This window comes from Ursus americanus, chromosome 15, assembly GCF_024610735.1.
Source record: "Ursus americanus isolate L20-20 chromosome 15, mUrsAme1.1.p, whole genome shotgun sequence".
Lineage (NCBI taxonomy): Eukaryota > Metazoa > Chordata > Mammalia > Carnivora > Ursidae > Ursus > Ursus americanus.
Window position 1 is genome coordinate 36674655 of NC_142141.1, and position 12166 is coordinate 36686820.

The window sequence follows — 12166 nt, forward strand, 5'->3', positions numbered from 1 at the left end:
CATTGATTATATACCCTATGCTCTACCTTTTACTCCCATGACTCATTTGTTACATAACTAGAATCCTGTATCTCCCACTCCCCTTCACCCATTTTGCCCATCCTCCCCACCCCGCTTCTGGCACCCTGCAGTTCGTTCTCTATCTATAGGTCTGATTCTGTACTTTTCCTTAGTTTTAAAATATAACTAGTTTAGTAATTTAAAAAGCTAGAACTAGTGATATTAAGTAAGACATTTAATTTCCAAGAAAGAATGTATTAACTAAAAAACTATAAATAGCTACCCGCATTCTTTGTATGTATGGACCAACATTTCATTACCCAATCCACTGTTGTTAGAAATCACATTTTGAAATTTTATTTTCCTCTACCTTCTTCCACTTCTAGGGGTAGTGCCCTAATTTAAATAATATATAACTATAAAATAAGAGAAAAATATGTGAGAATAAGAACCTTTCCAGTAATAGTCATAGTAAATGGCAGTGTTTTCTTGGGACATGCCTCAGAAATAAGTTACTTAATGGGCGCCTGGATGGCTCAGTCGGTTGTGCTTCTGACTTCAGAAATAAGTTACTTACTCTTTTGGGGCGCCTGGGTGGCACAGCGGTTAAGCGTCTGCCTTTGGCTCAGGGCGTGATCCCAGCGTTGTGGGATCGAGCCCCACATCAGGCTCCTCTGCTGTGAGCCTGCTTCTTCCTCTCCCACTCCCCCTGCTGTGTTCCCTCTCTCGCTGGTTGTCTCTATCTCTGTCGAATAAATAAATAAAATCTTAAAAAAAAAAAAGTTACTTACTCTTTTTTTATTTTTAATTACTTATTCTTTAGCCTAATATTAAGAATAAAAATATAAGCAGGATTTCCATATTTTATTTTATTCATGATGAGAAATATATGTTCTATATATCTTGATTTATTTTCAGTTGAATTATATACTAAAGTTTATTAAATTTATCTACAGTTATTTGGAGATTGCTGCTTATGTTCATTTACTTTTTATTCTGGAGAATGTCTGAAGTTGGCATTTCTAGCAATTCGGTGGCATGAAAATGTATTTACACTTAAAGGGTAAGGTAAAGATTTCCTTCCTTATTTTTTATCCCTTTTACAGCAATATTTTTCTCTCAAAAAAACATTGTAAGATTAGTTAAATGAAATGTGAGTTTGAACTTCTGAGTTTTTACAAAGCCGTTCTTCCCATAAATACTACTTTGTCATTTTAGTTTTCATTTTAAATGTTTACTTTAGAAGGTTTTTCTTGGTTTTGTTTTGTTTCATTTCTTGGAATTGAGAACATGTAAAAGGTAAGAAAGACTGTGGTATAGTGATAGCTTTTGAAAAATAATTCAATTGAATTTTAAAAGGGACATGATTTGAATTTACTAGTGTACCTTTTGAATGCTCAAATACTTTTTAAATTAAAAATAGTTTTATTGGGGTGCTGGGTGGCTCAGTTGGTTAAGCATCTGCCTTCGGCTCAAGTCATAATCCCGGGGTCCTGGGATAGAGCCCTGCATGGGGAAATCCCTGCTCAGTGGGGAGTCTGCTTCTCCCTCTCCCTGCTCAAGTGCTTTCTTTCTCTCTCTCTCAAATAAATAAATTTAAAAAAATAAAAAAAAATAGTTTTATTTAGGGGACCTGGCTGACTCAGTCAGAAGAGCATGCCACTCTTGATCTTGGAGTTGTGAGTTTGAGCCCATGTTGGGGGTAGGGATTACTTAAATAAAATAAAATAAAATTAAATTAAATTAAAAATAAATAAATGTAAAATAAAAATAGTTTTATTCTAAAAAGCCCAGTAAAATACAGTGTATTAAAAGCATAGAATGCTGATATTTTTCTGTTTCTTTTCTTCATTTTCATATGCTATCAGTACTTTATTAAAGTATAATTTATATAAAGTAAAATGAATGAATCTTAAGTGTATAATGAGACGGATTTTGATAAATATATGTGTGTATAACCATCCTCATATCAAATATGGAACATTGTCACCATTTTATTTTATTTTATTTTTTATTTTTTTGTATAGAAGTTTCATGCCCAGGATGGAGCCCAATATGGGGCTTGAACTCACAACCCTGAGATTAAGACCTGAACTGGGATTAAGAGTTGGATGCTATGGGGCGCCTAGGTGGCTCAGTCGTTAAGCGTCTGCCTTCGGCTCAGGGCGTGGTCCCAGGGTCCTGGGATTGAGCCCCGCATCGGGCTCCCTGCTCCTCTGGGAGCCTGCTTCTTCCTCTCCCACTCCCCCTGCTTGTGTTCCCTCTCTCACTGGCTGTCTCTCTCTCTGTCAAACAAATAAAATCTTAAAAAAAAAAAAAGAGTTGGATGCTAAACCAACTGAGCCACCCAGGCACCCCTATTTTTATTTTTTTCAAGATTTTATTTTTAAGTAATCTCTACACGCAGCGTGGGGCTTGAACTTAAAACCCGGAGATCAAGAGTCACAGGCTTTTTCAGCTGAGCCAGACAGGCACCCCAGAACATTGCCACTATTTTAAAAATCCTTTTCTCTCTACCTATTTAATTTCTGTAAAAATGTTTATAATAATGTAGAAATATCTGTCACGTAAACCTTTCATCAAGGCAGATGTATTTGGGGTTGACTGTGGAACATGCCATTACTAACAAAATACTGATATTGAACTTGTGTAACTGGCAACTGCTCTTTTGTGCCTTGGGTGAAACTTCTTTTTTTTTTTTTTTTTTTTTTAAGATTTTATTTATTTATTAGACAGAGATAGAGACAGCCAGAGAGAGAGGGAACACAAGCAGGGGGAGTGGGAGAGGAAGAAGCAGGCTCATAGCGGAAGAGCCTGATGTGGGACTCGATCCCGTAACACCGGGATCACGCCCTGAGCCGAAGGCAGACGCTTAACCGCTGTGCCACGCAGGCGCCCCTTTGGGTGAAACTTCTGAACAGTTGCTAAGAGGCCCCCTAATACTTGTGCACATGTAGGAATTTAGTTGGACTCAAGTTCTTTGTGATGAACTAAATATTAATTTAAAAGTTACATTTCCTATTTTCAATTATTTCATTACTTTCTTAGATCATTGCCGTACCATGTTCATTGGACACAACAAAACTGCCTTCTGTGCAATCTAGTTCCTAAATGTGAATCAGTAAAGTCAAGAGGAGCTCTCCTTTCTGCCTTTTCAAGAGATGGTGTTACCCTGGCAGTAACTCTTAATCAGAAGGACCCAAAGGTCAGTAAATGTAATCTGTCTTGGAAGTAACCTATAAAAGAGTTTAGTCCAGTTTGGAGTTCCTTGTTTTTTGATACTACTTTCTGTTTTTTAAACGTGTTTTCTTTTCTTTCTTTTTTTTTTTTTTTAAAGATTTTATTTATTTATTCGACAGAGATAGAGACAGCCAGCGAGAGAGGGAACACAAGCAGGGGGAGTGGGAGAGGAAGAAGCAGGCTCACAGCAGAGGAGCCTGATGTGGGGCTCGATCCCATAACGCCGGGATCACGCCCTGAGCCGAAGGCAGACGCTTAACCGCTGTGCCACCCAGGCGCCCCTTAAACGTGTTTTCTGATCCAATTTAACATTGTGGCTTGGTAAAGTTATTTAAAGTAGCTGCTGTAGTTTCAAAACTTGGCCTTCAGAAGTGAAAAGAGGGTAGCAAAAAGGAAGAAAAAAGCTAAAGTGGTAACTGATGGCCTTAAAATATAGTATAAAAGAGTGAGGGGTTTTAGTTTTCAGTATTGTTTTCAGTATTATTTCATTATTAGTTTTCAGTATTTTGCCAGTTGGGAAAGACTTCCAAGATAGTTTATTGATATAATACTAGGTCTCTAGAATTAAAAGTAATGATTAAAGTAAAATAATTTAATGGTTTTGTTGTCTTTTTTTTTCTTTCTAGGCAACTCAGGTATTGTTTATAAACACACTGAATTTTGTTACTCTCTGTGGTAGCCTGAGAGGATGTAGTAATAAGAATCCTGTGGTCCCAGCTACACTTATCAGGTAAGAACTCTGTGTTTCTACATAGTGTTTTTATTTTCCAATAGCTTAATAAGTTTAAGGCTCTGATAATTCAAAAGGTATCTAAATAGGTATTTAAATAGATAATGCAATTTACTTTCAGGATTTGTGCTTGATAAATTCTAAAAATTGCTTTATGTAAGGAAAATCTACTTTTAGAAAGTAGGGTGGTAGGGTGAAAGATACATGAACATATTTTCTTTTCTCTTTTATTTTTTCCTGTGTTGTCTCAGGAGGAGTGGAATTGCAACTGGGTAGGGAAATATTGAGCTTAATTAGAGACCAAAATGAAAAAACCTGGATTGGGAAAACCATTATATACTCCGGGAGGCTGAGGTGTTAGTTTTTAAACAAAGTTGGCATGCTCTGCATATGGGTTAATAGCAACATAAGTCAACATAAGTCGTGATTTTGGATGGCACATGACTACCAGATTTCCTCTTGGACTTCTTAATTTCCTTTTCTGAACACCTGTGCTGTTCTCTGAATTTCCAGAGTTTTCAGGTCTATCTAGCTTTGCCTCTTCATTTTCTTTCCCTCTCCAAAAGTTTCTTTCTAAAGGTATTACTCATTCTTATATCTGAAATTAATATAACATCATGTATCAACTATACTTCAATAAAGTAAGTAAAAGTATTACTGGTCTCAGTGCATTGGTCCGCTTGACTTAGAGTGTCTGTCATTATTTACATGAGGAGCTACTTTTTGTCTCCATGAAAGTTAGTATAACCAGATAGTTAAGGAGTAGTAAGGATGGCTTTGGGAGGAGGAAGTTGGCTGCTGTGTGGAACTCTGTCAAGCTGCAGAGAGGACAGGCATGGTATTTAAATCTATCAGTGGATTTGGTTGCAGACACCAATATGATCAAAGTTGTTCTAATTATAATGTGAGTGGCTGAAAAGCTTAACTCTTTTAGGGAGTATTTTCATCTTATCATTTGCTTATGTATCTGTGAATTTCTAATTGCTTTGTTGTATGGAGTACATATTTATGAGCAAACATTATTTTTTCTTACTTTTTTTCTGGGAAGTAAAATAAAAAAATGTATGTGGCAGTTGCCTACTATTCATTCTTTTCCCCTTATTTTTGAAGTGTTTCACCCTTGCTTGGCCATTTTAAATTGTGAAAGACATTGTAGAGAGTCCTTTCTAAGCATACTGTCTTGCTTTTTCTAGGTCCTACTGGGTAGGTGATACCAGCTGGACTCATGACAGTCTTTTTCTGGCTTGTATGTTAAAACGCGGCTCCCTGGTTTTATTGGCCTGTCAAGGTGAATTAGTAACATTAATTACATTTGGTTGCTCCATAGAATTTGGGCCAGCAGAATTTATTCCTTTTCACCCACTAATAACATATAGGTGAGACCTTTGAATTCTTTTAATTTGTTTACAGAAGGTTTTCTTCTTTGGTATTACTTTACTATGTATTTTTTAAAAATAATTTTGTCTTTCAAATTGTCTTATTCTTTCTTTGAGTCTGTCATCTCAATATCTGTTTCTTATTTATAGTTTTCTTCTATTTCTTTTTGCTTAATCCTGGTGAAAATTTGACATTGTGACTATGTAAGTATAAGTTATTTAAATATTCAATAACACTGATAAAACATTTATCTTCTTTTATGTAAAAGTTCAAAGAAGTATGATATGTCTTTTATTATTTTAAAAGAAGAGCACTTAAATAAATTAGTAACTTAAACTTAACTTGGCACTTGGATTTATCTGTTTTTTTCCCTAAAGGGAAAAAAGGAAAAAGTTGTGGGAAGTGGATAGAAGACTTTAGAATTTAGCTGTATTTTAATTTTTAATTGTGGGTTGGGGTAGCAGCTTGGCTTTGGAGTCAGATGAAAATTCAAATCTTGGTTCCTCTACTTAATAGTTGTGTGACTTTGGGTAAGGTATACTTTAAGCCTCTGTTCCTTTTACTGTGAAATGAAGATGACTCTATTTATCTCTTAGGGTTGAGAGAATGAAGTAAAATAATAAATAGTAATAAATTGCTTAGCACAGTTCTGATATAAAGTAAGTGCTCAGTAAATATTTGTTGTTATTGTTGTTGATATTAGCTATAACCTGACTTATATACATAGGTATTTACAGTACAAAAAAATTGGAAAAGTCCTTTGAAACAAATCCATTGCCATTGCCTCACAGAAAGGAAATTTAGGAGTGGTGTGTCCTTGATTGTATTTAGCAAAAAAACGATGCTTAATTTTCAGTATTAGAAAATTCTAATTGAAAAATTTGTCACTTCCTGCAGTGAAAGTATTTTTTCTTTATTTTTTATGGTCTATTTCATAATTGACTTGAATTTCCTGATATTCTTCTTTAAAATTAATTTAGGACCTTTTAAAATGAATTACTTTTTCTGGTTATGAAAGTAATACATATTTATTATTTAAAAAATAAACTAAAAAATCAAATGCTATAAAACTAAATAGTATAGAAAATGAAACACTCTTGTAATCCTGTTCCTCCCAAATAACAATTATTAACATTTTAGTGTGTTGTCCTCCAAATTAAAAAATACATGTATGGCATTTATAATAACAATATTAGTTTCTTTTTTAAAACAAAAGTTCTTTGATATATACTGTTCACTATTTTGCGCTTTTTTTTTGCCCATTTTTTATAATTTTTGTTACATTAGTCACCATACAGTACATCCCCAGTTTTTGATGCAATGTTCCATGATTCATTATTTGCATATAACACCCAGTGCACCATGCAATATGTGCCCTCCTTAATACCCATCACTGGCCTATCCCAGTTCCCCACCCTCCTCCCCTCTGAAGCCCTCAGTTTGTTTCCCAGAGTGCACAGTCTCTCATAGTTCATTCCCCCTTACGTTTACCCCCACTTCATTCTTCCTTTCCTTCTCCTACCGATCTTCCTATTTCATATGTTCCATAAATGAGTGAAACCATATGATAATTGTCTTTCTCTGCTTGACTTATTTCATTTATCCCAAAGATACAGACGTAGTGAAGAGAAGGGCCATATGCACCCCAATGTTCATAGCAGCATTGTCCAGAATAGCTGAATTGTGGAAGGAGCTGAGATGCCCTTCGACAGATGACTGGATTAAAAAGATGTGGTCCAGGGGCACCTGGGTGGTGCAGTCATTAAGCATCTGCCTTCGGCTCAGGGCATGATCCCGCTGTTCTGGGATCGAGCCTTGCATCAGGCTCCTCTGCTGGGAGCCTGCTTCTTCCTCTCCCACTTCCCCCGCTTGTGTTCCCTCTCTCACTGGCTGTCTCTCTCTGTCAAATAAATAATTAAAAAAAAAAAAAAGAAGATGTGGTCCATATATACAATGGAATATTACTCAGCCATCAGGAAGAACAATTTCACAACTTTTGCAGCAACATGGACAGGACTGGAGGAGATTATACTGTTTTGCTTTTTTGATTTAACAGTTTATATTATACATCTTTCCATGAAGTAGTTTTTTAATGTTCGATAGATTCTTTGTGGTGTGTACATTTTGTAATTAACCAGTGTCCTGTTGTTGATCATTTAGCTAAAAAAATCTGTATTTGAATAGTTTCCTAACCAGGAAGAGATTATAATATATCTTTGATTATTTGTTCTCTTATTTTAAAGCCCCAAACTTAATAAGCAGTGATATTAAGTAATCATAATCAAACATATACCAATGTAACAGTAAATACGTACATTTATGTGGAAACTCAGTCAAATTTAATTTTAAGCTGGTAAATTTTACTCACTGCCATCTTTCCCAAATGTCTTTCTCAGTTTTTTTTTTTCTTTCTCCTCCTTTCTTTTGAGAGAGGGAAGGGCAGAGGGAGCAGGAAAGAGAATCCTAAGCATGCTCCACGCCCAGCATGGATCCCTACTCAGGGCTCGATCCCACAACCCGGAGATCATGACCTGAGCTGAAACCAAGAGTTGGACACTCAACCAACTGAGCTACCCAGGCGCCCCTTTTTTCTCATACTTAATAACAAGTATATTCATAACTCATAATTATATTCTTATAAGTATATTTAAATATATGGTAAGAAGGAAGGTTAACTATTTAATTCTGTAATAGTAAAAATGAACTGCCTTAATTCTCTGAAATAGTTTGAATAAAACTAAATTAAAAACAAAACAGCAAATGGCACCATTCGGGAGTATTTAAAAAACATACAAACCTACATATTATGTAATCATTTATGTTTTCCTTACAGATATATACAATTTAATGTTACTATATTTAACTGTCTTTTTTATCATTTTGTAGCTTTTAATTGTTTTGCTTTTCTTTGGAATAATAGGATTGTTTCCTTTAAGATTTTTCTCTTACTAATTCTTTAATTTTGTGTTTGTTTGCTAGACCACAGCAGTTTACATTTCAAGATTCAAATAATTCTGTAGATTCATCAGCTTCTGATAGTGACCCTATGAGACAGAGATTTTCTATAAAAGCACACTCACGGTTACCCTACCTCATTATTTCTGATGGATACATGGTCACAACCCTTCGATTTGTTGATAACCTGTCTCCATCAGTGCTCATGAGATCCCTTCTACTTGATTCAACCCAGAGGCTTGAGAACACATACCAAAGTATGATATTGTCTAAGGTATAGTGCTTTTTGGTATAATTGGTAAAAGTTGGCTTCTTAGTTTTCTCAGATTTAAAACCATAGTGACAGTAATGTTCTTGGATTGTATACAGTTGTCTATAGAACTTTTAACTGCTTGTGATAGAATTACAGATAAAATTTTACTCTTGGAAATCTTTTATTTTCTACAGCCAAAAGGCAAAGGGCTGAACTTGCGATCACTGGATTCCCTGAGATGTAGCCTGTTAAAACACCAAGGAAATCAAAATTTAGCTGATTCTACTGTCCCCAGATTCTTACAGGCAGAAGAAACAATGAAGTTAAATGAAAAAACAGCAGATTCCCAGGTACTTAGCAGTGTTTTATTTACTTTGAACAGTTACATATTGACTTTATTCCAAGAAACACATACTGTTTTTCTCTTGTTAAAGGGGGAGAAATTTGAGAACACCAGTGCTTTTACTTATAAGGTATTAAATGGCATTAAGTATTTTTTTCACTCATGTTTTAGGATTTTGAAGCAGAAGAAACTAATGAAGGCAAACACTTTCCAGACAACTTATTCTCACTTTGGAACCAAAAAAATGATCCGTTGTTCAGTAGTGTCAAGGAGGGAAGATTGGAATTTGCATCTATGTTTGATACAATACATGCAAAGGATAATATCAAAGAGACAGATAAAACCATTACAGAACTGCATTCTGTCCAGAAAAATCTCCTTGCAGCATGGGCTATAGGAATTTCAAAAAATGTGATGGAAAAAAATGTAATGTTAAATTACACAGTAGTTTGTATCACTCATTTTTTCTACATTCTTCAATTTATAAAATGTCCTTTCCCCAAACTAGATCTTTTTTTAAGCAAGAGCACAAGACAAAATGCATGGGTACTTTGTATCTTTCAATTTTTTCATCAGTGTTTATCAATCCAGTATTGGGATATGAGATACAAACAAGATGTGGGACATTTGGTAAAGCTGACCTCAAATACTATAAAACTTTTGCTGACTCAGCAACAACAGGGTCAGTTATTTTCAGAGAAGCTTTTGGCTTGTTTTCATTTACTTAAAATGGTAGCTGATAATTTAAATGGCATATACATTCTCCAACCTGAAGTTATTTCAGCATCAATTGATGGAAGTAGAACAGCAGACCAAGAGAAATTGGTGGTTCCCATTTTTCAAATGTTTCAAGATAGTGATTCTCAGGAAAACTGGTCTTGGAACTCATCTTTCAAGATTCATCCTCAAGTAGCAAATCTTGCTCAACAACCAGGACGCAGGTATAAGTACTTTATATTAGGGAACCATCAACATTATAGATGTATTCCTTTTTGAAAAATTGAGATATAATTCCCATACTGTAAAATTCACTATTTTAAAGTATAAAATTCAGTGATTTTTAGTATAGTCACAAGGTTGTAGAACTATTAGCACTAATTCCAGAATGCCCCCCCCCTTTTTTTTTTTTTTTAAGATTTTATTCCTTTATCTGAGGGGGAGGAAAGGGGAAAGAATCCCAAGCAGACTCCTCCCTGAGCCTGACGCAGGGCTTGATCCCATGACCCAGAGACCATGACCTGAACAGAAACTAAGAGTTGGATGCCCAACTGACTGAGCCACCCGGGCACCCCTCCAGAATGTTTTTATAATCCCCAAAAGAAACCCCGTATCCATTACCAGTCAGCATTAATAAATTTTTATATTATTTTAAAATATTTTAGGATTTATGCCAAATTTTATTCAACACATGTATTTTATTAGTCTTAGGCAGCCATGATACATGCCCAACTACTGAATGATTTTGGTTTAGGTGAGCACTATAGAAAAATAACCATGAAGGTTTAAAAAATGCATTATGCATTTTTTGATCAGTGAGCTTTGTGCTATATTTAAATCTGATCAGTTTATATATATGTTATTATATCAGTGAAGAATACAGGCAAAAATAATAAGGCTAAATAGGAGGCTGTACTTGTTTTTATTCCTAGTCAAATTTGGTTTTGGTGATCACTTAATTTTGTGTGCAGATTGATTGTTCTCTGGAGAGTGTTGTACAAAAAAACTTTATGGTATCAGACACAATTAAGTCAAAGACTTCCTGAAGGTGACAGACAGTTAACTGAAAAGATGACACAGGAAGCATCTACTGTCAAGGCTCTGTTATGTCATATCCAGGCTAACTTACAGACTGCTGGAATTCACTTGAACCAAGCCTCGGAACTTAAATCTATCAATGGTCAGTAGTTTATAAACATTTTCTAAGTCTGTGAATAAGCAATATAGTTAGTTGGGCCTTGATTTTTATTAATTGGTTGCGATTGTTTTTCAAAATAGTTTCTGGCTGAGCTATATCCACTAAATTTTAAAATGAAGTAAATTTTTATAAAGTAATGTCATTAACCATGACAGATTGTTGGTTAAAAACTTTGTAGGTGAAGAGTGTTTCCTGTTAGGATCCTATGAAAAATCTGTTCAACTGTGGAAGAAAGCTCTACAAGAAACCCAAGAGAAAGGTAGGAGAGTGTTAAAAAATAATAGTCGCCATTATATTGGTAGGAATGTATTTTGGCATGCTGTAGAGCTTAAAAATAATTCCAGGTTTCTGAGTGCTCACAATTTCTTAATGCTCAAATAGAATACACAATGGTAGGCACCTTAACTGTCAGAAACACCTATTTAAAATTATTTTTAGTCTTGGAATTTGTAGCACCAAAAATTTTTTCTGTTATCTATAGATAAGGCTCCTTCTGTCCTTTTTTTGGTTAGTGATGGGAGCTGTGATTGATGGGGGAAAAATGAGATTTAGATCCTAAATAAAAATAATGTTTTGTTTTTTTTGGCTATTTGCCACAAACTTAGAGAAACATGGAGCTAAGGATTTCCTGTGAGTTAGACTGTTGGGTTAAGTATGGGCTTCATGGAATTTTTAATGAGACTAGAGGAATGTAGGTTCTAGAAACTGGTGATAGCTGCTATGGTATTGAGGGTGTGGCTAGGATGATAGAAGTTCTCAGCTAGCGACCTTGGAGCTAGCCAGAACTGTAACTACTACATGGTCAGGTTTGGCCAATTATTAAGTTTTTTTTTCTGACTGCTTTGCATATTTCATTCATTCCCCTGTTTTTGTTTTTTTTAAGATTTTATTTATTTATTTGACAGAGAGGCATCGAGAGAGGGAACACAAGCAGGGGGCATGGGAGAGGGAGAAGCAAGCTTTCCGCTGAGCAGGGAGCCCGATGCAGGGCTCGATGCGGGGCTCAATCGCAGAATGCTGGGATCATGACCTGAGTCGAAGGCAGATGCTTAACGACTGAGCCACCCACGCGCCCCCATTCCCCTGTTTTAACCAGTATTTATCAAGGACCTGCCGTGTCCCTCATGTATTAGGCACTAGGAATAACTGAAATAAATAACTTTACCCACAGTATGGAGGAGAGATTACATTAAAAAAAAACTAGTGTTTTTCTCGTTATGTTGTTTGGTAGATGCTGGGGAAGCGCAGAAGACCACTTTGTACAATCTGAGGGTGGAGTGTAAGCATTAGTCTGCGGAAAACCTGGAGGAGTTGACATTTAAAATTGAGTATAAATTAGCCAATTAAAATAGG

The 12166-nt window shown here is 35.4% G+C and overlaps 1 protein-coding gene across 11 annotated transcripts in view; it reads left to right on the forward strand.

Annotated features, from left to right (window-relative positions):
• The window catches only part of CPLANE1 (ciliogenesis and planar polarity effector complex subunit 1), a 146415-nt gene that overhangs the window by 14396 nt on the left and 119853 nt on the right, over window positions 1-12166 (forward strand). For all 11 annotated transcript variants that reach the window (XR_015726876.1, XM_087867919.1, XM_087867921.1 and 8 more), the window contains 9 exons: window positions 957-1063; window positions 3049-3205; window positions 3867-3970; window positions 5164-5346; window positions 8327-8576; window positions 8750-8905; window positions 9070-9839; window positions 10587-10795; window positions 10992-11072. Coding sequence is in view for 10 of the 11 variants with exons in the window: in XM_087867919.1 (XP_087724045.1) it covers window positions 957-1063; window positions 3049-3205; window positions 3867-3970; window positions 5164-5346; window positions 8327-8576; window positions 8750-8905; window positions 9070-9839; window positions 10587-10795; window positions 10992-11072 (2017 nt within the window). In the remaining variant the exon portion in view is untranslated. The remainder of the gene's footprint in view (window positions 1-956; window positions 1064-3048; window positions 3206-3866; window positions 3971-5163; window positions 5347-8326; window positions 8577-8749; window positions 8906-9069; window positions 9840-10586; window positions 10796-10991; window positions 11073-12166) is intronic.